Here is a 26,180-nt window from a genome sequence, read left to right as displayed (position 1 = left end):
TGACGTTCACATTCTTGGCCTGATGTAGTTTCTGTCGCACAGACCTCAATCACTATCTACCTCACTCGCTATCATGCTCTTCATTTCCACGTATAGTGTTCCTGAGATGCTGCAATCCAGATTCCTTATCTGCAAGAGCCATGGCGCATTCTCAACAATCTACGTCTGTGGCGCACGTTGCTTCCGCATCCTAGCATGCCATCATGGGCCGCACATCTATGTAAGCAAACTCAACTCATCCACAGATTCATCAGTGTCATCCATACTATGTCTGGTCTTCATCGTCGCGGTCGTCTGCCGGCCAGCGCGCTTTACCCGCTTGTACTGAAAATCGCCGTCCCATTGCGTCTCCAAACCGGCTGGCTCACTTCTTCGTCTGTTCTGATATGGGCCTTCGTGGATACTGTTGCGAGACAAGGGTGCAAGAGGCCGTCGGTCTGAAACGGCACGGACTTTTCTTTTTGACGTGGGTTTGCTGTGCGCACATTCCTCGCCTTGCGAACTGCTGTCCGTGCTGTTCTCGACGTTTCGGCTAGCGCTAGGAGTTACGGCGATCCAATCCGCAATCGTTGGATCCCATGTGTAGGTCGTCTCAAGTTGCCTCGAAGGAATCCCTGGAACGCTAGCAACGTTTCGCTGCTGCTTTGCTTCGAATGCTTCAATGATCGCCATTGTCCATGCTTCGTTAGAACCCTGCTCGGCATGTTCAACGGCATATTCCTGCACAGCTTCTACACCGAGCTTGGTAAGCGCCACATTCAGCCTTCGATAGTCGCCACAGTCTATCTCCAACAGCTGCCTTAGGAAAGTGCGCAAACTATCTTGAGACTTGCCACACTCGTAAAGAATCATGGCGATGACGGGGCCAGAGATCAGGGAGAAGCATTCGTCGGAAAGAATAGAGTCGAGACTTGCCAACAGACCCAAGTCGACGTCATCATGATGGATCAGGCTTTGAAAGAGATTGCCCAAGAAGACATGAGCAGCAACACCACGTTGATTAGCAGTCATCTCCAAGTGTACGTCCAGCTCAACCACTGTCTGCACTTGTTTGGAGATTCTCTCCACCAAGGGACGGTAAGCTGTGCGTGTGTGCTCTCTGATACAAAGTGCCACCATCATACTCCAGCCATATGTGAGTCTTTTAATGGTGGCATCAGATATCGTAGTACAATATGATTCAGGTGTATCGAGCTCGCCACCACGCAGAAGTGCTCGCCGATCGGCCTTACCGGATGTGGCGACAGAAGTTACAAATATTGCTTCGAGCAGCTGTGGTACAATGCTGTTCAACCTTGACTGAGGTTCGCGGTAGATTCCCATGATTACGAACAGATTCCGGAATCGTAAGCGCTCAATCGCACATATAGGATCTTCGGCATTTTGGAGAATCTGTAGTGCCATCGACATGCTCGTAAGTCCATGAACAGATTGTGAGTCCAATTCCATCTTGAGTATCTTTTCGTCAAGCAAATGGTCGAAAACGAGCTTTACGTCATGTTTGTGACTTCGCGCCTCCAGCAATGAGCGGCGGATAGCTCTTTGGAAGTCAGCCACTAGAGGAGACGACCACTGTGTTAAGAAATGCATGGCCATGCTTTCCGGTAGGATGCCTGTTTCCGTAATACGAGTGATCATGTAGATGCCACATGTGCGTACCGCCGCTCGCAGTGATGGCCAGCCGTTTTCCGGGTTGCCAAAGAAGTCTTCCATTTCCTGGAAGAAAGAGCCCACGATGTCGCACCTTCCGTCGTTTCCATCGTGGCTGGCATCACTTTCTCTCTGCTGCTCGACGGCCTCTCGACAGATTTTATCCAAGCTCATATCAAATAGTGACCGGGCGCCGCGTCTTGAAGGCACACGGTTGCCATCCTGGTACTGTGACGGATCCGTAGAACTTGCAGTTGCGACTAGGAAGGTCGACATGATTGAGCAGCCCTGGTTGAACAGGATTTCGTGTTCTTTCGAAGGATATGTCCCAAGTAGCCAGTGTCTCTCAGTCCCCGTCCCATTGTCTACCATGGCTTCCTCGCCGGCGTCAGCTTTGTTCCTATGGTGTCCTCTTGATTGCTGTGCGGGTTGTTGCTGAATCGTCGGAGGGACGCAGAGAACACCGTTGCTACGTGGCGTTCTCAGAGTATATCGAGACGATGTGCGCCTCGACGAAGGTGTCTCTGGGGTCGTCTTTGTGGTCGTCTTTGTCTTCGCATTGCGAGAAGAATATGTTCTCAACGGCCTTTTCTTCTTTCTTGCTGTACTCAGCCAATCCGACGCAGTATCGGTGGCCGCAGAGCTCTCAACGTGGCCTTGACAAGATCTCCCCTCTCCTTGCGCGGCCAACAAGGTCGAGTGCCATCTTTCGAGTCTGTTGACAAAATTGGTAACTTGTCGAAGAATCCTCTTGCACCGGGATGCCGTCCAGGGTGCGTCGGCTGGTCGTGGCGGGAGGTCATTTCGAGCATTGGCGCGCGGTATTGAATACGGGTTCATGTTCTGTCATCTTGTGCCAGAGAAGGCATGTCGACCAGGTTGAATACTGGCTCAGATTGACTCCGAGATTGCAGATCTGCCGCGTTGTATCTGCGGTTCAGTGTTTACGCGTTTCCTATTCGAGACGCGTGCAAAGAAGTCGCCGAGTTATGGTTGATGATCCGGCAAGCAATGATGAAGATATACATTGCCTTACATTCTCTGGTAACAAGGATAGAGGCATACAAGCGTACTAGGTATAGTACTAACACAAGTACTCATAATGAGATTCGTGCCATCAATCATGCTAGGTACTTGACGTCTACTTCCACACAGCATACACGTCGCCGACTGGACATCTTCAGCCGCAAGAGCCGAAGAGCCTGCCGCCTAGAAACTCGCTTGCGCAGGCGAACTTTACCTCCACAGTTAGGCGAACAAGGCCGATCCAGACGCCTCGAGGGCCCCCATTCTCGACTTGGGTAGGTACTTATTACAGTACGGTGCTGTACCTATCTATGGTCTATTATTCGTTACACCTGGACCTGTCAAATGGATTTGATATTCGAGTTCAGAGAACCTCGAATCCACATTGCCGCTACATTCGTAAAATTATCGTCTTAGTCTTTCCGGTATACTGTACAGTCGTTCCCCGTCGCCATGGCTCGCGCTCTAACTAGATGAGATCTCGCAAAAAGGGGAGGGGGGGGGGTTTCAAACAACGAAAAGGGATCACAGCAAACTATTACAGCCGCGCTGCTCCTCCTCCTCCTCCGCCGCCGCCGATCCCTGTTCCTCTCTCTCTATCCTCTGCCCTCCTCAGCTCGCCGACTTCTTTTCTGCCTGCCTTCCTCACGCCCTCGCCCTCTTCTTCTCTGCCAAAGTCGCCGGCCGTGCCGGGGAACTGACCCTTGCAGTACTTCAACCAGGCGTTCTCGGCCTCGTCGAAGGCGTTGTAGCTGAACAGGAACCTCTGGAACACGGGATCGCGCCACGGGTTCTGGTACCCCTGGTACGGCTCCCTCTGGCCGGCGAGCATCTGCCGGTCCCGCTCCTTCTGCCTCGGCCCGTCGTGCAGGTGGTAGATGGTCTGGCCGGTCTCGGAGCTCCTCTTGACCACGTAGCTCGCGCGCGGCTTCCGCACGGCCTCGTACATGGTCAGCAGGTCGGCCAGCTGGTGCTTGTGCTCGATCTTCTCGAACAGGCGCGACAGCACCGCGGCGTCCTCGACGGCCTGCGCGGCGCCCTGGGCGAGGTAGGGGAGCGTCGCGTGGCACGCGTCGCCGAGCAGCGTGAAGCGGCCCGATGGGTGCGACCACGTCCGCATCTCGCGCGAGTTCTGCAGCCGCCACTTGGCCGTGCCCTTGCACAGGTCGAGGAGGGCCCGGAGCTGGGGGTCCCAGTCCCGGAACAGCGCGTGCATCTCCTCCAGGTCGGCCTTTTGCTGGCTGACGAACTCGGGCAGGTTGTCCGGAGACGCGATGACGATGTTGTACAGGTTGCCGCCTTTCAAGAGATAGCAGACCACGTGGCTGTCGGGCCCCAGCCACATGTTGATGTTGGGGACGGCGACGAGGTCCGCCAGGAGCGGATGGGCCTTCATGGCTTCTGCCGGGACCGTGATTCGGTACGCGAGGTCGCCCGTCAGGTACGGCGGGTCTGGCCGTCCGAGGAGGGACTCGCGGCATACGCTTTTGAGACCGTCCGCGCCGATGACGACGTCGCATGTGAGCGGTTGAGGCCGGTTTTTGATGTGGACCGCCGGTTCCTCGAAATCCACGCCGGTCACGCAGCTGTCCAGCTGGATGTCCACACCCAGTCTCCGAGCCTCGTCGACCAGGACTTTGTGGTAATCGGCACGGTGGATGTGGAGGTAGGGATATCCGTAGACGTCTTCGCACAGCGGAATCAGAGGTTGAGTGGACAGGACCTTGCCGTCTCGGTAGGACCGCATCACCACGTTGTTGGGACGCACGGAGACGTCTTCGATGGCCGGTAGAAGGCCCCAGCTGGCCAGGATCCTGGTCGTGTTGGGAGGTATCTGGATCCCCGCGCCGACCTCGCCTAGTTGAGCTGCTTGCTCGAGAAGCGTGACCCTGTGGCCAGCTCTGGTGATGCCGATGGCCGCCGCGAGCCCACCGAGGCCTGCACCGACGACACAGACATGGAGCTGTAGCTTCGCCATCTCTGATGGTGACGTCGGCCGGTTGCAGCTGAACAGGTGCGTTTCTTTCCGGAACGAGTTCTTTGAGTGGCTCGAGAGGAGAAAAAAGATGCTAGGATCAGGGGAGTATTTACCGAGGGTGGAGAGATGAGGAGGCGATGGTTAGATAGAGCCAGCGAGGACACGGAGGACGAAGTCTGGGGTTAGCGAGGCTTTTTAAAAAAAATCCATTCCTTCCCACCCTCGTGTCTGGAAGCATCCTATATCGATCCATCCTACGTGATGACATTGCCGTGGCCCATCCCGACCATGATGACCGCTCACCAGAGCGGGAAAAGACAATGCCGCATGTACCAGTGTTTGGCCACAGCGAAATCTAAGAGAGTCACAAGTCATCAACGAGCCCTGACTTCGTACATCGCACAAACAATAAACCCAGCCTTGGCCTCGAGTAAAGCAGCTGTTCAAACCACCCGGCAGCCAAGTTCGGGTTGCCTGACTCTTAAGTCGTGGTCTGATCTGTTATTTAACTTCGGTCTGCGGCACTTGGAACCGGCGCGCTTCGGCAGTTGAACATGGGATGATGGCCGCCGGGTCCCCCACAAAGCAGCCCCATGGCCGCCGATCCACGGAGGGTTCAAAGTACGACAAGTACGAGCTGGGTTCTACGGAGACCTTCCCTAAGACCCCTATAGACTCAGGCTGGGTGAGATGCCACCACGCCATCACCAACGGCGCCAGACACAAAGAATAAAACCATACGGATGATCAACGAACCACCCATTACCCAGATCTATCTAGAAGAACGACGTCGGCAACAGAGACGACATCAAAGACCATTCCCAACCTATTTGCCAAAAGATTCTAGACGAGCCTCCCATCATCGCTTTCGTGGTGATGCATCGTCAATTATAACTGTTCCCTCTATCCCACATACAAAGAAGCCTCATTCAACAAGTCTTGAGCCCATTTGCGAATCCCAGAGATCCCTTCCATCCCCTTTGATCGCCTGAACACGTTCCTATCCCAAAGTGTCTGTCCAGACAGTCATGCTTCGAAGCTCAAGCCGCGCAGGTGAATGGCTTCTTGGTGGCTCCATTGTGGATCATGCTTGAAATGCTGGCATAGATACCGACGAAGCACTACCAACCGTTAGTCTTTGTCATGTATTTCGTGACAATTGCCACAGAGTGCACGCACCAGAATTGCTGCCACAAGGATGTTCAAAGTGTTGATCAGAAACAACACGGCCGTTTTCCAGGTCCACAGATTGAATGGGACCATCCTCAGCTTCCCATCCTGGTCCTGCAGGAGGTTCAACCGCATCCAAAACATACCGCTGAGCCCGAAAGTGAACCAGCTCGCGAACAGAGCGCTGGTTAGCCCAACAAGGTCGTTAAAAACAGGAACTACCTCGGCTATCAGCCATGCTGCCACCCACGAGAGCGTACAGATCAAAACCCATGTGCCGTAGGATCTGATTCCCAATTTAGTAAACTCCTTTTTGTTGGACACTTCGTTGTGTCGTCTTAGTGGCTGATGCATCAAATCATGCGGCTTGTTCTGCAGCACTCGCACATACACATACTTGACTCCGACATGCCCATTGACCACACCTGCAATCACAATGGTAGGAATCGCGATGCCGTACGCAACCTTTTTGACGACAGTGCTGGCGCTGTCCAAAGCTGGGCTCTTGACATTTTCACCAGCGTACACGTACACCACTACGGCCGTGATGATGTACATACTGATGTCGCTGATTTGCAAGAAGGCCAGAGCTTTGGGAAAGTCGTTGGGGTTCCTCAACTCAGAGATGAACGTGAAGAAGGCGACATGTCCTGCATAGGCAAAGACCATGGTATTCACTGCCTGGAAGCCATCCTGAAACGAGAGATCCGGCTGAGGCCACAACCTGACCGACATCCGGCCATCGATGAAACCGGGCTTCGTGATGCTGACTCCGATCATGGTGATCATAACGGCGCCTACGATACTGAGAAAGCTGGCAACCGAATAGTATGAGAGATTCTTCAGAGTCCGGGGCAGGGTGCACAGTAGGCTGAGGAGAGTGCCAACCACCATCCAGAGAATGGTGCAAGCCCCATGATCAGTGATGGCGTTCATCATGATGGAAAAGGTCAGGATGTGGCTGCCCATGATAAAGACATAGAACAAGAACTGACCCCATCCAAGAATCTCACCACCCCATTTGCCAAAGAGAACCTCTCCGGCGCATGCCATGGAATGAATATGTCGGAATCGCTGTTTGAACTGGCCAATGACATAGCCAGAGTATGAAGCCATAGCACCGAGACAGAGAAGAAGGATCAATCCAGGAATAATGCCGACTTTCGACATGGCATTGGGAAGGGCGAGAATGCCGAGAGAGATGGTCTCAGCCACCATGACCATTCCAGCTTGCCTGAAGCATGGTCAATATCAACACACGACGGACAAACCCTGGCAACATACCACCAAGCCATAGACTTGTATTCGACACCATCCTTTAGACCGTGAGACGCCATGGGATCATCCTCGGTAGCCCCTGTGATTTCAAGGTACGCCTTAGAGCCTATCGCTGAAACCAGGCATATACGCTCATTTTGCACTTACCCTTCTCTTCCAGCTCATCCCCAGGTGATATGCCACTCAAAATCCCATTGCTGCTCGAAGACGCCGTCGATTCGTTTCGGGAAGCCTCCCCGACGGCGGCCTCACTGCTCTTCTCTTGCTCCTTCTTGCCGCAGAAGTACGACGCAATGGACTGCCTCATGAGACATCCGCGCCAGGATGAACTCGACATAGGGTCGGTATTCGCCATGTTAGGCAGATGTGGCGCACGTAGATGTAGGGAGCAACTCTAAGCGAAGCTTTCGTTAGCAACCACGTGTGTAAGGTGACAGACACAGACTCACAGCCTCAACTCAGGCACGGAATCTCGACGATGTATTTCGTAGAATGATGAGTGAAGGTGAGCCGAGCTGCTAGGTACCACATGCGCTTGGGAGGCTTAGAGCACGAAGAAGGATAGGTAGGATAAGAGGAGAGGAGAAGCAGGAAGAGAAAGGATAACCGACTTATATATGCAGGTCAAAAGAGGTGTCGCCTTGCAAGCTAAGAAGAACCATTTTACCTGAGAATTGCTACAGACTGCTTGTTGGTCAACCAGGATAGTCACCCAAAGGCAAGAACCACCCAAGGTGCTGTCATCAGGGCAACAGCTCGTGATCGGCAAGAGCCATCACGGTATTTTCAAGCAACTCGTGGTGTTGTCATGGCATGTAATGCGTTGAGTCGGAGAACCTCTCTTGACGTAGCTTGCAGTGTTTGATAGGCAAAAGTAAATCGTCTGTTGCAGGACGGCCTGAGCCAGAAGAAATCGATCTCGAAAATCTCGGTACGTTGGGGTTGCACCAGATCCGGGAACAATCATCGATATAAAGTTTTGAATTAAAATGGATAAGAGTCCATTCTACTTGTTGGCTGGGGACTCAGGGCCCAAACCTGGATTTTGGCCAGGTTGGAGCTTCGAATCGCTCGCCAGCGTATCTGCAGGTCCATCTTTGCAGCTGTCAGCCAGGATGTCTATGGGGTTATAGTAGTGCTCATACTAGAGAGATCCAGATGAGCATTACAGGGCAGGGGGGGAGTGGAGGGAAATCTCACCATATCTTGAATACAACTTCCGTTCCCAGTCGTCCGCAAAGCCAGCCCGGCCAGTTTCAACGTCTCTTCGTGATACTCCCAGCTTACCCTTGGGAAGGCCCATCGAGGCAAGGAAAGCCACGCTATCCTTCCACTCAAGTTCTTTACGCTTGCTGTCCCACTTCAGCTCGTCGGCCATCAAGTCGATGACGGTGGGCAATGCTTCAAGCGCCGCCTGGGCGTTCAAGAAGGCAAGTCTGGTCCGCCGGGCGATCACATCCACAGCCCTCTGGGCAAACTCATGGCGCACAGCGTACCGGACCTCGCCGTCAACGAATGGATAAAGTGGTGAGATTCGCTTGCCTCGAACCGGAAATCGTTCGTCTGTAGGACTCGAGAGAGCTGCGACAGTCCATGCACGGTCGCCATAAGCTTCGGAGAGATGTTTAGCCACTTCGGTCTCTATGCCAAAATGCTGTATAAGGCTGATAAACAACGTCTTGGAATACCCATGCGCTCCAACCAGGCGCACCTGATGTGTCTGACACGATCCATCGAGCGGCGCTGCATCATTTACCTTTTCCGAACCACTAATCCTCCTCGGTGTTTGCGCAGGCCTTGTCTGCAGGCTGAACTGCTTGACAGCCTCATCCACGGCATCTTCGGCCATCTGACGATACGTCGTCCACTTTCCACCGGCGCACGTGAGCAGACCGGACTCCGACACCGTAACAAGATGATTCCGAACAAGGGATTCCGTGTTCTTTGCTTTAGGATCCTTCACCAACGGCCTAATGCCTGACCAAGCAGCCAGAACGTCTCCTCGTCTTACGTTGATATCAGGCGACAAATAGCCTTTGATCTCGTTCAAGATCCATCCGATCTCGTCCTCACCTGCAATAGGCTGCTGGGTGATATTACACGGTGCATCCGTCGTTCCAGCGATCGTATTACCCTGCCACGGTAAGAAGAAAATGACTCGGCCGTCACTCGTGCTCGGATCGATTAAGCCCATACTGTTCTTCTGGGGGCTATAGTATCCCGGGAGGACAACATGGACACCTGAGCTTGGCGCCACGATTTCTTGTGCCTTCTGGTCATCCATCTTTCTAATGCTATCACAGAATGGACCCGTGGCATTGATAACGCCTTTCGCACGTATCGTGATTGGAGCTCCCCTGCCGCCATTTTTTAGATCAATGACATCCCTCGCCACGGCGCCGGTCAGTCGGCCGTTTGCATCCTTGGTCAACTGGGTAACTTCCAAGTGGTTCACAACAGTTGCGCCATACAACGCCGCCGTTGCCGCAATACTCACGTTCATCCGGCTATCGTTGTGTGCACCGTCGTAGTACACGAGGGCACCTATGAGATTCTCTTTTTTCAGCATTGGAAATGCATCCAGCGCTTTGCTCTTGGTCAGGAAATAACTGGTTTCAATGCCCTCGCTGCCAGCCAAGAAGTCGTAGAATTTTGTACCTGCCCAGAAGTATGGCGCCTGCCACCATTTCTGTAGCGGTATCATGATGGGCAACCACGTGCTCAAGTGTGGTGCGGTTTCGAGGAAATACTTCCTTTCGCGCAAAGCTTCTTTGACCAGGGCGTACTGATTGTAGTCCAGTTCCCAGACCGCCTTCTCGAGATATCGAACGCCGCCATGTACAAGCTTCGTGCTCTTGCTACTCGTGCCGGCAGCGAAATCGTCTCGTTCAACAAGTGCGACTTTGAGTCCTCGTGTTGCGGCATCGAGTGCAATGCCTGAGCCTGTGGCACCTCCGCCGATGACAAGCAAATCATACGGCTCGCCAGCGTCTTGGTCTGCGGCGAGGACCGCATCTTTCTCGTCCGTCGTGCTCGTTGCGCTGCGGAGTCTGTCGAAGCTGTTCCTGATCTGCTGTGTAATGGTTGTGTCTGAGCCCGTCCCCACTAGCCCGCCACTTTTTCGAAGGTCTGCGATTTGCTCCGCCCGAGACTTTATCAACGGGAATTTAGGTGGTATGATTTTCCCATCTTCTGTGCGTTGCACAGGTACGATGGCCCCTTGGGACCCGGGGACATTGATGGGCCGGTAGGAAACATATATGACGGCTACACCAACGCCGGCGAGCGCGGCTGCGGAGTAGAGGAGTGGCTTGAGGAAGCGACGCGGCGCACTGGTAGGAGAAGCCATAGGGATCACGATATCTCGACGCCGCCGGTCTCAAGAACCGACACAATCGAAGGCGTAGGAGTCGCTTTGAGGGTTTTCGTTTTGGTTCAGGCGAAATGTGTAGTCGAATGGAGATCACTTCTTTCCCACTGCCATGGCTCGCACTATGACACCCGGACCGTAGGTGAGTGAAGGCAAAGGGGCGTGGTTGTTGACGGTGGTGTCGAAGCAACAATCGGAAGGGGTGTGATGCTATAGTCTGCTCAAGATAATGTGGGCAAGCTGACATCAAAAGCAATACAGATCGAGACGGCCCTTCCGTGAGGGAGTGAAGCCAAGTTTCAGCCAGAAGTGCGCAGTACAAGGCACTCCAGCTCCTGCTGGGGATGATGGTGGGTTGACTGGATGAACGTGGGGATGGGCGCAATTGTCGCGAAGATGTCATAGTTGGATTAGGCCCTGCATGTCGGTGTCTTGTATCCGAAGGGCGACGAGGGCGATTCTGGATTCAGGCCCATATAGATACCATTGGACGCCACAGGGAGATTTCGCCAGCAGTTGCTGCCCAATTCTCAGGCACTTACTGGGGGGCGTGGGGGGTTCGGCTCAAGGGCCGGAGGGGGGTACGAGTAGTGCCTAAGCAGGACTCCTACTTAAGGTACAAATCTAGCTAGCGAAGCCCCCTTTACCTGCAGTTAGTTAAGCCTTTGGACATGTGCGTGAGTCGAGGCCCAACTACCTAGGCTAACCAACAAGTGTGGCCTGGAGGACGTCACCTGGATCTTCAGACTGAGCTTTCTGACAGTGCATCAGCATGTGCTACTCGTATGTTGTCTCGGCACGTGGACACATATAATCTTCTACTCTTGGATTGCCATGGTGATTTATTCCGATTTGCTAACACATTGACTGCTTCATAGACTTTGGGGCTTTTTGAGCTTGTGATGTTTTATTCATTAGAAATAGACTGCCCATCAGATATCTACCTAATCTGCCCAAGGGGGGTCAACCAACCTGGTGCACACATATCACATGGCCCATCAAGAGCATATCAGGCTTTTCGTGAAACGACTTTTTGCGCGACGGCAACCGTACTCTCTCTGCCTTTTGATGACAATGAAGCTTTTTGTGGCAGCTTTTTGATGAAACACAATATTTTACGCCTGGTCAGCGGCGTGACCATTGAGCTCGGCCTTCTTTTCCAACAAGTCAATGTCTACTTTTTGTGCCGGTACACTGCCGGCATCCGCCGTTGACATATTCAATTTGGAGGGCGTAGCTGGTCGCTCGAGCGTGATAGATGACCTCAGCGGGCTGCTGGCACTGTCTGTGTTGTTCAAATTCAAGCGTTCAAGAGCTTCCAACTCGGCCTCAGAAAACTCTCGCAGATGTTTAGGTCGGAAAGGGACTGGCGTTGAAACTCGAGATGTGAGGAACTGTAGCACGCGTTAGTCTTACTCAACATTTCAGCTATTAGGACTTCCATACTGAGCTGGCAGCGCTCAACATTGCAATCAAGGACGCTTGCACCACGTCCTCGTGAATCCCTACACCCCACACTTTCTCGTGAGAGCTGCTTGCCGTACACTCTATGTATGTAGCGGCTTTCACGTCACGGCCTTCACCAATGGCGTGTTCCTTGTAATCAGCAACGTCGAGGTCGATACCCAAGGAATGGAGTGCATTGGCCAGGGAGGAGAGAGCGCCGTTCCCAACACCAACCACCGGGTGCTGAACGCCGTCAATGGCAATCACACCAGCAAACTGTCGTTTCGCCGTTGACGTGTTCTGAGCCGGTGCCACTGACTGAGGAGGTTGGCCGACTGATGACTTGCTGGGCAGCTCTGGAGATGCCGCTCTTACTGCTGTAATATTGTAGTCAACCAGGGTAAACCGCGGGTTCCGCTTGAGATGATATGAATCTTCGAACAGTGCTTGGATTTCCCGTGGGAGCAATTCTCGGCCCTTCGCGTCCGCTTCTTTCTGCACAATCTTGCTGAAGGCAATTTGCAACCCTCGAGGTAGATCAAGTTCGAGGCTTCTCTGGATAACCCAGGCAACCCCGCCTTTTCCGGATTGTGAATTGACACGAATGACGGCCTCGTATGTACGTCCGATATCTTGGGGATCTAGAGGGAGATATGGCACTTCCCAACGAGACTCGTGTGTGGATCCCAACTGCTTCCGTTCGTTGAACCCTTTTTTGATGGCGTCCTGGTGTGACCCGCTGAAGGCACAAACAACCAACTGCCCGCCATATGGCCATCGTTCGTTGACTGGGATCTTGGTCGATTCCTCGCAGACTCGAATGACTTTTTGGATGTCGCTGAAGTCGACATTGGGCCATATGCCCTGGGTATAAAGATTCAAGGCTAGAGTGACAAGATCCACATTCCCGGTCCGCTCCCCGTTCCCAAACAATGTGCCTTCCACTCTGTCGGCTCCAGCCATCTGAGAGAGTTCCGAGGCAGCCACTGCACAACCCCGGTCGTTGTGACAGTGAACAGAAACACAAATCTTTTCCCGGTCGGTCATGTGCGTACAAAAGTATTCGATCTGATCGGCGAAGACGTTGGGCGTAGCCATCTCGACGGTCGCCGGCAGGTTGAATATGAGTTTCGACTCTTCGGTCGGACCCCAGGCCTCCTTGACAGCCTCACATATCTTGACGACATATTCCGGAGAGGTGTCGGAGAATGTTTCAGGGCTGAACTCGAAAAGCCATTCCGTACCTGCATGACTTGGGTCGTCTTTGGTGATAGATCGAGCGAACTTCGCGCACTTGACCGCGAGAGCAAGGCTTTCATCTTCTGTCATACCGAAAACTATCCTCCTGAAGCATTCGCTCGTTGCGAGGTATAGATGTAGAATTGCTTTCTTCGCTCCTCTAAGCGATTCAACGGTACGCCGGATCAGGTCTTCTCGACAAGGTGACAAGACCTGTAGCCACACGTCGTCGGGGACAAGGTCGGGTGTTTCCACCAAGTGTCTCGTGAAATCGAAGTCGGTCTGTGAAGCAGAGGGGAACGAAACTTCGATTTCCTTGTAACCCAATTCAACCAACATCTTGAAGAAGCGCAGTTTTTGCTCGCCATCCTTGCAACATTATCAGCCACAATATGGGAGTGAAGGAACCGGGGCACCTAATATTACCATAGGGTCAACAAGACTTTGGTTTCCATCTCTTAGATCCGTGGCCAGCCATCTTGGAGGAGCATCAATCGTTCTCGAAGGCCATTGGCGGTTCGGCAGGTCAAGAGGTTTGAACTTGCGATATTTCTTCCATGGTTCTCGAAGCCTTGATGAGATTGGGTCAGCAGTGTAAGACGGTCATCAAAAGGTATAACAGCATACATGGGCATCTTTGCGACGTTGCTAGCACGAGACTCAACCTGCTGGGGACCGCTCCAACGTGAAGGCAGATGGATGAGGGTTCGGTGGTAAGAGAACCAGTTGGAAATGCAGGAATCTTCGAGTCAATGGGTTGTGTAGAGTATCGTGTCCTCGTCCGGTTTTCCGAGAAATCTCAGCCAACAAGATATATATGCAATGAGTCGGGTATCGTGATTCTGAGTCACGGCGAAGCGGAGGCAAAAGATTTTGACATGGTCATGGCGAAGCGAGAAGCGGAAAGGCGCATTTGTGGGGTACGAGAGTCTACGGTGGGAGGATTAACTAATAAATTCTTCCCGAGAACAAGCGAGGGTATGCGACCCAGAGTCCAGGCATGCACAGCCTGATGCTCAGTCCTGCGAGTAGTAGCATTACTTATTGCTACTTCTGATGCCCCGCCCGAGTATGATAACTTGATACAGAGCCATAAACCATAGCTAGGCACTATCACCGGAGTACGCCAACTACTCCCATCTCCGGTTATGTCGAAGGTAAGGAATACCGTCCCATACCATTGGAAACTCATGTTCATACTGAACAAAGCCCTATACCTCTGCGGACGTGTTCAGTTGCTCGGAGCTTCATAAGTACCCCCTGTCAGGGTCCCATAGGAATGCTGTGTGACAATATTCTGTATATTCTGCCTTTAACCATATCTGGTGCCCATCATGCTGAGCACCAGGGCGTGGATCCCAAATGATAGCAGTCTTTCAGCGTCCATGCAACGAAAGTCAACCACCATTCTCCCCCGATGCCTTCCGTCCTCTTGGTGAAGCTGGGGTAGAGTCAATCATAACATGAATCGTATTCACAGGAGTGCTGATTTTGATCGAAGGCGACAGTGACCCAAGTTTGCGTTTTGGAACGTTCGACAACGACCTCTGTCTAGTGACACGTAGCGAAGATGATCTACTTTCTGCCTGAGTCAGGCTGCCTCGTCTAGCAGTTTCGCTGGAGCTCAACGCCAGTTTAGAGCAGTTATCGATCTTGCTGTATCTTTCTTCCCCGTAGGTGCGACTGTCTTCTGATCCAGGTTCATTACTGCTGTCGCGCTTAGTTAGAGCTTTAACCCAGAGCTCTTCTTCAATGTTGCCCTGTAAACTAGCGTGCCCTGAGGGTGCGAGAAGTGCAGTGAGTCTGTCGATCGGCGGGTGTGTACGGCTGCCATGTACGGTTCCACTTGGGGTGTTGGTTGGAGGATGGGGACCTCGAACAGGACTTTGTGATGCGCTTAAGACCTCAAGCAGTCGCTCCTTCCGTAGTGGACTGAGGGCTTCCACAATCTCTTCTGGATTGGCCTCACGCATATGCTTGAGAAAGTTGGCCTTCGGGAAGCTAAGCCCCGACATCTCCGTGGGAGCTCCGCTGTTGGTGGAAGTATAGTCAAACATGGGCATATCGTGGCTGCTGGACCTCATCTGCTTCCTCCAGTACCTCCTGGTGCGCAATGGGTCAAGAAAAGGATCTTCACCGTCTACACTGCTAGTAGGTGACACCTTTCTGGTAGCAGTCAACATACTCAGCTTCGTCACTGAATCAGACTTTAGATCAGAAAACGTCTCCGCCTTCAGCAAGTTTTGAAATGGCTTGAACTCCCTGGATGATGGTCTGTCTGAGGGCGCTGCGTCAGGAACTCGCCGAGGAGAATGCGAATGAGATTCATGAGCAGTGGCTGGTGGTAAACGGCTGCCAATTGGCGGTGGTCGCGATGACCTTTTTGCAGCCCTTCCAAAGATTCGCATATTCGGCCAGGCGATACCGGAATATTCGAGAATGTCTGCCCGGTGTTAGCTATGGGCAATTCCTTCATATGTTCTTGACTTACTTTGAGGTGCATGCTGAAACGAAAAGCAGACCACGTCCCGGAACCGATCAAATATGATTGAGGAGGCAGTCGGCGGTGTCGTGTCTCGTAGGACTCCCTCGGAAATCACAACCTTGATACGACCGACAGGGTCACCAGGCTCCCAGTGTGGCTGTTGAAGCACTTCCTTGCGGAAGCTTGGAAACCGAAGATGGCGATTGTCTTCTGAGTGTTAGCTGCTAGCAAACCCTGTCGAAAGGGGAAATCACCTCCATCTGCTAGGATGTTGTCAGTACGCATGAAAGTTTTACCGAATCTGTATGTCACATACCAATGACCTCTGGCCAGGCACCGTCTTCGAAGGTCCGGCAACTGGCAGCAATGTCAGCTCTCGTCCGTAGATCGGAGGCCTACTACCCGTACGCCGTCAATATTCCGTCGATGTATATTTTAGCTTCGAACAAAACAATTTCCTCCATCGTCTTGTAACTCAAGAGCAGGTTTGACGCTTTCGGCTTCTCCCAGCTATGAACCGAGACTCGAAAGGATGATCCACGTTCCAGACTTGCCACGAAGCATGTGAGGGTAGGTAGTATAGTCATTGACTCGTAGCTGTTGCGATTGAACTCGAGTCCTCGAAGGGACGATGCTTGACGACTTGTTAGCATCGTCCAGTGGTAAGGAAAGACATCTCACCTTGTTCCAAGGCATAGCACTTCGTATCAAATTCTTGAATGGGGATCTTAGAGTCTCCAGGGAACAAAAGCACATCCCAGTCTTGATATCGCATGGCGTTGACGAGTAGGCGGTATCTCGGCTACTTCAATGCCATTGCACCAGGGGCTGGCGACTGAGTAGCTGTTGCGTAAGATAAAAGCAATCGGGGACAGAGAGACTCAATAGGCACACACGATCAGATAGATGCTCGTGCCTTCTGTTAAGCCACGACTGTTGCTGCTCTTGAGGCCAGGGGGAGCTGCAAGTCGAGTCAACGCTAGACGGAACAGATTGTCACGGAAGCCGCAACTGGTCCAAGTGTGAAGGTCTCATGACAGGGATGAACGTCAGCTCAGGGGAAAACAGGGAAACTTTTGACTCGAAGTAAGATAGCTGATCATTCAAGAGTTCTTCTTAGTACGCCAGCAATGCTGCATGAACTGTCCAAAAAGACAACTGAACGACTAGACGCCTGGAAAGACCCAAAACCAACACTGCCACATATAACCTGTAAAGTTATGTCCACTCAATAAGTCATTTTCGTCCTGGCCGAAGCAGCGGGTATTGTAACCAATATGAAAAGTATTTCAAACACCAAAGCGTTGCCCGAAGACGGCGCACACTTTCGCCTTCCATGCGTAAGAAACGACTGTAGAACAACGCCAAAGGAATTAGATGTTACAAAGGGGTAGCAGAGTAGCTTCCGCCAGCTATTCTCCAGGCTCTAGACCGAAATCACCACCCACGCCAATGGCACCATCAAAGTTGAACGTGTCATCGTTTGTGGTGTTCAGGAAGCTGTCAAAATCAAAGTTTTCAAGAACATCGGTGTTCTCCAAGGTGCTAAAGTCGAGATTGAAATTTTGATCTGGACCAAAGTTGTCGGTAAAGCTGGGCTGAAGATCGGGCTGATGCATCGGCGCTTGAGCAGGGGGCATGGGGTGAGATGTTGCCGGGGGTTGGTTGGCATTGGCCATGCCACCACCACCACCAGATTTGTTCGCCTGTCCTCCGAAGCCTTGAGGATGCACTGGCGTGATGGGTGTCGATGGCGTCGGAGTGGCAGGAGGCTCATTCTCCGAGCTTGCAGCATTCGCCGTCGAGTTTTTCTTTGCCGGTTTCTTCTTGTTGCTGTCATCCTTGGCTTTCTTCGACTTGGGGTTCGGCTTGTTGGTCGTGGATGGCGTAGGTGGCGCATTGCTGCTTTGGGGAGATCCTGGCTGATTGCGCTGGGAACTGTTCGCAGCGGGGGCTTGAGGGGGTGGCATCTCGTTTCGCTGTCCCGGAGTACCCATAGGAGCGGGTTGGCCCTGAGAAGGCTGCTGGACCATGGGTTGGCCTCCCTGGAATTGTCCTGACAGTCGGGCCTGCTGTTGTTGACGCGCCATGGCTTGTTGCATATCCATGGAGGTCGGTGGTCTTATGTTAGGTCCGCCAGGTCCGACCATGCCCTGGTTATCTTTCAAGTACATGGCAGGGTTAAAGTCACCTCCGGGCATTCCGTTCATGAAGTTCATACCGGCTGGTGATCTACCTGCCATTGCATCTCCGGCGGAAGGGGAGGGTGGCAAGCCTCCCAGTTGTGGAGTACCTCGTTTCATCTGGTCGCCAGGGTTCGGAGAGGTACCTGTTCGGCTACCAGAGGGTGACATACCACCGGCTTGCATGCCAACCATAGGAGCGCCATCTCGGTTGACGGCATTGTCTTGTTCTTGTCGTGCCATCATCAGCCTCTTCTTGTTTTGTTGTTCTAGCAACATCAGTTGCATCTGGTAGTCTTGGAGAGCATGGTTCCCACTCTGCCCACCTCCTGGCGTTCCTTGCATTTGCCCTTGACTCATCCTCTGATTATACAACTCCATGGGCATATTCTCGTTGAAGGGGGGGGGATTCATGCCTTGCATCATGGGGGAGCCAGCGCCGCCCATCTGCATCATACCATTTGCCATGCCGGCCTACTCACAGTTAGTATCTATCAAGGAAGGGAGGCTTCTCAGACTTGCCTGCATGGGTTTCTGTGGCATGCCGCCGTTTTGTCGGAATTGGCCATTGTTCATGTTGGGATTGAAGGAATTCTGGATCATCATATTCTGAGGGGCCATGTTGGGCATTCCTGGTCGAACATTAGGCATCATGCCACCGTTGAACTGTTGACCTTCAAGCCGTGGTCTCTTGGACGGAGACCCACCATTGTCGCCTTCGACTGGGGACGAGGGACGGCCATTCATGTCAACTTCGCCTTGCTCGCGCTGCATTTGTTGCTGCTGTTGCATCATGGCCGCTTTGTTGATTTGCTGCAACTGTTGAGGGGTCCTATCAGAGTAAGCATCAACGCCAGAGCGTGTAGAGAAAGCGCGTCTTACATTTTATTGGCCATCTCACGAGGAACAGCGCCATTCATGATGTTGTTGCGCATATTATTGGCACGCATGGCAAACTGGTTAGGATTCACCATTCCTGGTCGGGCAAGATTCTGGCTTTGCTGGTTTTCTCTCATGCGTTGCATGCTCTGTAGAACAGTGTCAGTCAATCGCATCTAGCAACTCAACCGACTAAGTCTTACCTGATGCTGCATCAAGTATTGGGCAGCCGCACCCATGTTTGCGCCTTGACCACCCTGCATTTTACTTGATCGCTGGTGAGCAGTGAAAAGGTCTGAGAAGATGCTGAACCATTCGAAGAGAAATCCTATACCGGGTGTGTTTTCCGCAGCATGCATGGGGCGAGGCAAGTCATCGGGTATGTCGTCTTTGACATCGGTGTCCATGGCATCTGAATCCACTCCGTTCACTTCTGCATCCTTGCGGCGGCCAGGACTTTGCTTAACGGCAGGCTTGGTCCGGATCTCAAACTTGTCTTCGCTGACCAGCCGTCTCGCGTGATCATAGAGCCCCAACTTCAGAAAATATTCGTAGATGTAAGTGTTCAGCTGAGCTTTGACCTGGTCGGGAGATGGGCTGGTGTTGACCTGCATCGCCGGGCTTCCATTGTTCATCATCATTCCGCCGCCAACTGGACCTCCAGCCACCGCTGGAGGATTCATGCCGGCCATATTCATCATATCTCGGGATGCTTGAGATTTCTCGGCCTTCACAAGCGCCACAGAACAAGAGCGAAGCGCGTCGAGGTGGGCAGGGACTGCGGTCGTAGAAGTGTATCAGGTGGGACGGGAGGTAATTTGATCGAGGGACCTGCAGAACGGTGGAATGAGGCCGGTCGCGCAAACCGACACCGACTATCAGAAGAGGGAGGAAAGTCTCATCTTCTAGGGTCGTAATTAGATATGGTAGACGTCTTTAGGCAAGGTTGATCGAGTATTGAGGCGAGTTGGGAGGTGCTTCGTCGACGAAACGCGACAGCCACAAATTATCGGTGGACCGGACTAAGACTGAAGCGCAATGTTGCACACCTCGAAGTGACGGAGGCGGCAGAGAGACTTTTGTCGGCAACAGAGCAGCACACTAAGGCGAGCAGATATCGGGTGACGACTAGGATATAGATCGCGAGAAGAGAAGAAGGAAATGTGATGGATGGGGTGACAAGTGGCAGTGGACGAGGCAAAAGTGAGGTGTAGATTGCTGAGGAACGAAAGGTTGGCAGCTGGGCCTCACGGATTAGGCTGCGTTGTCGGCTTAGAGACGGCGCTCACAGGCACAGCACGAATAGAGGCGAGAGGCAGGGGCGCAGGCAAAATTCTCGAGAGCGAAGAGGGAGGAACCGAAGACCCAGCTCGCAGCGACACGGTGAGCCAGTCTGACCACCGTCCAGCCACTCACAATTCTCCCGGCTTCAGCCCTACCACCGTGCCACGCGTACAGGACAGCACGCTTGCCTCGAATAGGGGCTCCGATGGCGGGGTGCTTGGCACAAACCCAACAACCTCACCTCGACGAGCAGAACCAGCCAAATGTAAATTGATCATTTATCCTGCCTCGGGCGGTGGTGTTGGGCCGTAATTGCTTCATTTCAACCTGTTTGATCGGTACGCAACACTCGGTCGGCTTCTAGGATGCGTTTGCAACTATCCCTAGTGGAATGTTGAAACTGTTTCAGGGGTGACTCCCTACGTAGAATACAGAAATCCTCCGGCGATAATCGATTGATTGCTACTCCGTGCCGTGCTCCGAAAAGGGGCTGGTGTTGGCACGTGATCAACCACGAGCGGAACATATTCCAGTGCTATGGACCCAGGAATCCAGAGGACCTGTCTGCCATGTTGCCGTGTCTAGTCGTCGTCGGGAGGCATTTCATCCTCGATATATCGGATTAAAGTGACGCGGATCTCAGTGACATCGTTCCCTCTCAAGACGTCACTCACAAAGTGTGCCTCGATTGACATTTGCACCTGTGGAAATGCAAGTAAGCAAGCGTCATCAGTTGAAGTTGAGAACTGGTCCAGAACGTACCATCTCTAGTGCACCACGCAGAACACCACAGAGGATATTGGAGAACCACAATTCATCTTGTGCCCTTCCGTCGTCTGGAAGCTCAACGAAATCGGCCAGGGGATTCTCGTCAAACAACAACGAGAATTGTTTGTTATCTGCACTCCAATTTGTCACGGTTGGAGTTATGTTGAGGAATATTTTGAACCCGACCTGTCATATTACTTAGCTACCTGACCGAGCGTAGTTGTGGCAGGCTACCTTCGAGATCATGTCTGCGGTGTCTCTAAAGTTGCTGCAACGACCAGTGTTTGACTTTGCCAGGAAATCTTCGATAAGTCGCATGCCAATATTGTAACCCATCTTGTCGAGTTGCTGATTGACCTGGGCATAGTCATGGTCATAGTCGTTGCAAAGCTGGGCAACGATAGTGCCATATGTAAGAGTGACCAATTCGGCATTGACCTTGTCAACCCGTGTTCTAAAATACCGTCAGAAATCTTGCCGCCGTCGACATGAAGCAGTTCGTACTTCCATATCCTATTCAACGACAAATTAGTAGAGAACAATTCACACAGAAGCTGACGTACTCCTCGCCCACGCGGGCGGCTTTCTGGCTCGCTGCCATAAATAAGCGTGAAAGACTTCACACCTATAGAGCCCACATCTCAATCACCCTCGTCAATTCATCAAGGATGTAGGGTGTTGTTGTTGTCGAAGATTCAGCAAAAGTCGAGGTTGTGAACAAAGCACGAGGCTGAGGCCCAAACATCAGGTACCTGGCATGCCAAGACAGTCATCCGGTCTGACCTAATGCCGCTCTAACGAGGCGTATTGGGTTCACAGTCGAAACACCTCTTCTTCGTACGCTACAGCCTTCGTGCTCGTAGGCATCGTCATCATAGAAATAGTTATGGAATGCTAAGGGTGTCCTCTGAGTTTTAGGTCTAACACTTGGCTTTCGCGACGTCTTCGCGGCTCAACCAGAACGCCGCCATTGCGATCCCCTCTTCGAAGCTGAGGCATTGTGCGCGAGTGACCCCCAGCTAAATGTCCACAATCAGTGTGTTTTTGCGCTACATGTGCCACTAGATTCTTGCACTATGCGTCTGGAAAGCTTTGATGATACTATGCACCGTATGAGTATTGGCTTGTAAGGTGAAGCATGCACACCCTAGATGCTATACGGCAAAGCTGCTGAGCCAGAGGTGCAGAATGGGGTTTTGCTCTGCGTCCCGCATGCGAGTGGAATATTTGGAGAAGTGCTGGGTGAATCCAGAAAAAGTTCACGTACCCTCAGGAACGAGGCTTGATGTACGTCTTCTTCACGACTCCCTTTCTTCGCGTGCCAAAGCTCTAATCACTACCTCCACACTTTACTCGCAACCATGATGCCTTCTATCAAGCGTCAGGCTTCCGATAGCTTCAGCCAACCGCAGTCTCTGGTAAAGAGACAAAAGTCCAGTTCAGATCTCAACGACGATCGCGCCCTAACAGTTGGTGCGAAGGGACAAGATGGAACCCTTATACCAGCAGTACGTGCTCGATGGAATCACCACAAGGCTCGTTGCTAATCACTTACTGCAGTCCTTGCGAACGAGTGCGCTGCCTGCACCTATAATGGAAATGACAGGCATGTGGTCCTTCACTTGTGTGCAGAGGTTGATTACTGACTGGAGCAGGGCATTCCGGGGAAATATTTACCGTGCGTTTCGATCCTACAGGTCAACATATCGCTTCAGGCTCTATGGATCGATCTATTAGTATGCGCCTCTCTCCCTTCAACCTCGCGCGATATATCTAATGCCACTTAGTGTTATGGAATACCTACGGAGAGTGTGACAACTATGGTATCATGACGGGCCATAAAGGGGCAGTTCTGGATCTACAATGGTCAAGAGACTCGAAAACGATATATTCTGCTTCTGCAGACATGACGGTTGCAAGTTGGGATCTCGAGACTGGTCTTAGAATACGCAAGCACGTTGGGCACGAAGAGATCGTAAACTGCCTGGATCTGAGCAGGAGGGGCCAAGATCTACTCTTGAGCGGCAGCGACGATGGCTGCATTGGCATATGGGACCCGCGGCAGAAAGCGGCAGTCGACTATATCGAGACCGACTTTCCCATCACTGCGGTCGCCATGGCCGAACAGGGGCATGAGATATACTCTGGCGGCATTGACAACGACATCAAGGTATGGGATGCTCGGAAGATGGAGGTCACATATACGCTCAGCGGCCATACCGACACCATCACATCTCTGGAGGTTTCGCCCGATTCCCAAACTTTGCTATCCAATTCGCACGATTCAACTGTGAGAACATGGGACATCCGACCTTTTGCACCAGTGGATCGTGCCGTACGTACATATGATGGTGCACCTGCTGGATTCGAAAAGAACTTGATAAGAGCAAGCTGGAACCCGAAAGGCGACAAAATTTGCGCTGGATCTGGTGACAGAACGGTCGTCGTATGGGATACCCTGTCAGCCAAACTGCTCTACAAATTGCCGGGGCACAAGGGTACGGTGAATGATGTACGGTTCTCACCTACAGAGGACTCGATCAGTAAGTCGGCTTGATGCAAGATACTCCGGGTTCGGCTAACTTGTTATAGTTGTATCGTGCTCAACTGATCGAAATCTCATACTGGGTGAACTCGGTAGATGATTTTCAACGAGGGAAAGGTGGCGCTCATCTTCTGACACCAAGCTGTGAGAACATGGTAGCCGACAGCGGTTCGCCACAGGCGGCATCTGCTTGCCTCACTAGCCTCTGCAGTGGTTTGCAAAACTCATTTGCGACATTGGCTATGGTCGGAAATGACAACTTGAATAGTGTTGGCCATCTCCGCCTCCATCCACACGGCTCCTCATCAACGGCCTTGCCGTACTCCAGGAGCTACATGAAGGATAAGAATGCTGGAATTAGGTCGACATTCCAAACCCATCCCGTCTTCACTTTTGGACGGCCGGAAGGTGTATTCGTGACAAAAGTGAACAGCGCAGTTTTAAACATCGCAAAAGCCAAGGCATTATTTTGGGACTGATCAGGAAGTGATCGTACGGACCAGGTTAGCTGAAGGTATAGACTGGTTGCGAGATGTAGCCAGCTGGAAGCAAGGGTCGTCTAGTGGTATCCGTTGGCAATGGTCTATCATGTCTATCCCTGGGGCATTCACGGAGACGGATACCTGTGGTAACGTACTGTACCATTCGACGACCTCTGTCCTCTTGACGACTATAGTCGCTGAGCTTTGGCTTGGAGCATCACCCTCTACTACAGTAGCGTTCAACGTGGGATACATACCTAGGTATCTAACTAGGCCGACCACTCGTAGAGGAGGGTCGGATGAGGCGCCAAGAAAACGCGGAACGACGCGACTTTGGCGAGTTGCTGCGCTGAGTTGCTGCGCTGGATGGTTTCAGATCGCGTCTTTATATCGAAGCGACTCGTCATTTTAGACGCGCAGAGAAGCCTTCGGGATCAGCCCCTGGTTGAGAGGTTGTAAAAGCTCGTTTCTTCCGTGCAGCGTTTTTGACGTCTGGAATTCAATAATCAATTTCGCCGTGTCAAGTCCTCGAACTTTTTGGGTTGATATCCCGTCATGTTTCACTGCCACCAACGCCTCCCATGCCGCTCCTCCTTGCCTTTGCGAGAGCCAGGGAGTGTCCGTCTGCGCAGCCTCTCATCCAACACGCAGGCCCTTAGACCCGTGGTTTCTGTGACTCTCCAGTCTCATCGCGGTACGTGTGTGTGACGCTCGATCATTTCGCGACCGAAGGTAGCCTACACGAGTTAGGTGTTCTTAAACTCTTCTCCCATCCTCTTTCTGTCTACGAGGCCGTATGTTCGACCGTCAATGTCTCTTCTTGCCATAATAGCTCTACTACCCAATGGATCGAGCAAAGTCACGCGCAGCGCCTTCAAATCCGCCGACCATTGTCGGCCGCATTTCGCGTCTCCTGCGGCCAAGTCAAACAACTGCTCGCTCTTCCAGCTCAACTACAACAACACCTGGCAAGACTTTTGTCGTCCCTTTGATTCTTTCTACCTCAAGATCATCTACTCGGAACAATCTGTTCGCTCAGGGCACCTTACCTACGGTCTCAAGACCGCTCGATCCAAGGCAGGCGCATGTTAACAACAGGATGCCTGAAGCGAGAGACTTACGGCAGCTTTCTTCTTCGACCCGTCACCGAGATGAGGATGAGAGCTCTGACATGTACGCTGCGAGCCTCCATGGCAGTCAGCAGATGGCTCCAGAGTCGGTTCCACGGGCGCGTCACATGGACGATTACGATCTACAGTTCACATCGAGTGCCCGGGGGACACATTCGCTGCGCAGTGGCAGTAGTCGTAGCAACCACTCATCTGCACGAAGCGGGAGTCGAAGCACGAATTCCTCCTCGGGCGGGAGCCGCGTCGGCACGTATCCTTCAGGGCGGGTTGCTCGACGGCGGGTTGTCAGGTCGGCCAAGTCGATCCATAACGCCAGGATTGCTGCGAAAGCGAGAATCAGCTTTGCGTTCGGCACCACCTTACTTATTGCAGCGGTTATATGTAGGTTTTGAAACACCGCGTGTACCATTTTTCAGGGTACATGCACCGAGTTGGTGGATTGCTTGCTGACTCGCGCTCACAGACTTGGTGCTGGCATTTACGCGAACTGCCAGGGGGATCATGTTCCACGTGCTTTCCATTCTGTTCATCCTCACCTTGGCCGGGGTGTTTTTCCACCAGTTCCTCAGTATGTTGATGCTGAAAAGAGACGCGGGAAAACGCCGAAGAAACGGAACTCTGCAATCTTCGACACACCGACAGAGACGACGGCGAGGAGAAGGGTCGACCTTAGAGACCGCCGCAGATTTGCATGACATGCCGCCGGAGAAACCGATTCAGATCCATATGGGGGGATATGATGATGACGGCCCTGGTCCTGATCTGGAGGCAGGAACTGGAAATCCCCCGACATTTCTTAACAAGCCGCCTCCTACATACGGCAATACGCGGACAAGCATGGTGAGTGTGTCCTTGTATTCTTTGGAATCATGTGTCGACCCCCCAGCTGATGTTTATGATGTGTTTTGTTGTTTAGAGAATCAATCCGAACTTCGTGTATACCAAGCAGGTCGAGGTGGTGCCCTCGCCATTGACGCCTACTTACGATGAAGCCATGTCCCAGGTGCAGCATTCGGTGGGATACCGGCCGCCAAGCTACCTCTCCGACAGCGGGGCTAGCGAAGTGATTGCAAGCCAGCGACGAGACGTGGATGCGGCACTGGAGAATATTCATCCTCTTGAAAGGGAACGAATGCGGACATTGGCTGCGGAAGCTCTCGAGGGTCGGAGCGGCAGTCGGAGTCAAGATCACACAGAGGTATAGTTTGTCTACATGTAAACAGGTTCACCTGGCATTAAACCGATAAATTTTTTTTTTGGATTTCTC

At 52.4% G+C, this 26,180-nt stretch overlaps 11 protein-coding genes across 11 annotated transcripts; 2 read left to right on the top strand and 9 right to left on the bottom strand.

Moving 5' to 3' along the window:
• Nucleotides 1-216: 216 nt before the first annotated feature.
• Nucleotides 217-2,490, bottom strand: PV08_05540 (uncharacterized protein; the record flags this gene model as incomplete). Its single annotated transcript, XM_016379883.1, has 1 exon — nt 217-2,490. One exon carries the CDS (start codon nt 2,488-2,490, stop codon nt 217-219), a length of 2,274 nt encoding a protein of 757 aa, XP_016235710.1.
• A 724-nt stretch (nt 2,491-3,214) lies between these two features.
• Nucleotides 3,215-4,654, bottom strand: PV08_05539 (uncharacterized protein; the record flags this gene model as incomplete). The annotated part of the gene is made up of 1 exon (XM_016379882.1): nt 3,215-4,654. The coding sequence occupies one exon, from the start codon at nt 4,652-4,654 to the stop codon at nt 3,215-3,217; it is 1,440 nt and encodes a 479-aa protein (XP_016235709.1).
• A 1,040-nt stretch (nt 4,655-5,694) lies between these two features.
• PV08_05538 (uncharacterized protein) lies at nt 5,695-7,457 on the bottom strand (the record flags this gene model as incomplete). Its single annotated transcript, XM_016379881.1, has 4 exons — nt 5,695-5,775; nt 5,834-7,058; nt 7,109-7,181; nt 7,250-7,457. The coding sequence occupies 4 exons, from the start codon at nt 7,455-7,457 to the stop codon at nt 5,695-5,697; spliced, it is 1,587 nt and encodes a 528-aa protein (XP_016235708.1).
• A 651-nt stretch (nt 7,458-8,108) lies between these two features.
• On the bottom strand, nt 8,109-10,451 carry PV08_05537 (uncharacterized protein; the record flags this gene model as incomplete). The annotated part of the gene is made up of 2 exons (XM_016379880.1): nt 8,109-8,197; nt 8,303-10,451. The coding sequence occupies 2 exons, from the start codon at nt 10,449-10,451 to the stop codon at nt 8,109-8,111; spliced, it is 2,238 nt and encodes a 745-aa protein (XP_016235707.1).
• A 1,136-nt stretch (nt 10,452-11,587) lies between these two features.
• Nucleotides 11,588-13,792, bottom strand: PV08_05536 (2-isopropylmalate synthase; the record flags this gene model as incomplete). The annotated part of the gene is made up of 4 exons (XM_016379879.1): nt 11,588-11,866; nt 11,919-13,526; nt 13,584-13,728; nt 13,785-13,792. 4 exons carry the CDS (start codon nt 13,790-13,792, stop codon nt 11,588-11,590), a joined length of 2,040 nt encoding a protein of 679 aa, XP_016235706.1.
• Nucleotides 13,793-14,554: 762 nt separating this feature from the next.
• Nucleotides 14,555-16,417, bottom strand: PV08_05535 (uncharacterized protein; the record flags this gene model as incomplete). Its single annotated transcript, XM_016379878.1, has 5 exons — nt 14,555-15,600; nt 15,649-15,852; nt 15,959-15,999; nt 16,051-16,276; nt 16,324-16,417. The coding sequence occupies 5 exons, from the start codon at nt 16,415-16,417 to the stop codon at nt 14,555-14,557; spliced, it is 1,611 nt and encodes a 536-aa protein (XP_016235705.1).
• Nucleotides 16,418-17,054: 637 nt separating this feature from the next.
• Nucleotides 17,055-18,293, bottom strand: PV08_05534 (uncharacterized protein; the record flags this gene model as incomplete). Its single annotated transcript, XM_016379877.1, has 1 exon — nt 17,055-18,293. One exon carries the CDS (start codon nt 18,291-18,293, stop codon nt 17,055-17,057), a length of 1,239 nt encoding a protein of 412 aa, XP_016235704.1.
• A 6-nt stretch (nt 18,294-18,299) lies between these two features.
• Nucleotides 18,300-19,396, bottom strand: PV08_05533 (uncharacterized protein; the record flags this gene model as incomplete). Its single annotated transcript, XM_016379876.1, has 3 exons — nt 18,300-18,657; nt 18,708-18,853; nt 18,908-19,396. 3 exons carry the CDS (start codon nt 19,394-19,396, stop codon nt 18,300-18,302), a joined length of 993 nt encoding a protein of 330 aa, XP_016235703.1.
• Nucleotides 19,397-20,569: 1,173 nt separating this feature from the next.
• PV08_05532 (uncharacterized protein) lies at nt 20,570-21,357 on the bottom strand (the record flags this gene model as incomplete). Its single annotated transcript, XM_016379875.1, has 4 exons — nt 20,570-20,689; nt 20,751-20,942; nt 20,991-21,210; nt 21,320-21,357. 4 exons carry the CDS (start codon nt 21,355-21,357, stop codon nt 20,570-20,572), a joined length of 570 nt encoding a protein of 189 aa, XP_016235702.1.
• Nucleotides 21,358-22,120: 763 nt separating this feature from the next.
• Nucleotides 22,121-23,401, top strand: PV08_05531 (uncharacterized protein; the record flags this gene model as incomplete). The annotated part of the gene is made up of 5 exons (XM_016379874.1): nt 22,121-22,264; nt 22,317-22,380; nt 22,412-22,492; nt 22,544-23,299; nt 23,349-23,401. The coding sequence occupies 5 exons, from the start codon at nt 22,121-22,123 to the stop codon at nt 23,399-23,401; spliced, it is 1,098 nt and encodes a 365-aa protein (XP_016235701.1).
• A 1,481-nt stretch (nt 23,402-24,882) lies between these two features.
• On the top strand, nt 24,883-26,117 carry PV08_05530 (uncharacterized protein; the record flags this gene model as incomplete). Its single annotated transcript, XM_016379873.1, has 3 exons — nt 24,883-25,294; nt 25,377-25,753; nt 25,830-26,117. 3 exons carry the CDS (start codon nt 24,883-24,885, stop codon nt 26,115-26,117), a joined length of 1,077 nt encoding a protein of 358 aa, XP_016235700.1.
• Nucleotides 26,118-26,180: the final 63 nt, after the last annotated feature.

The sequence above is a fragment of the Exophiala spinifera genome, assembly GCF_000836115.1.
Source record: "Exophiala spinifera strain CBS 89968 unplaced genomic scaffold supercont1.4, whole genome shotgun sequence".
NCBI lineage: Eukaryota > Fungi > Ascomycota > Eurotiomycetes > Chaetothyriales > Herpotrichiellaceae > Exophiala > Exophiala spinifera.
The sequence above is the reverse complement of the archived record's forward strand: the minus strand, read 5'-3'. Positions and strand labels throughout refer to the sequence as shown.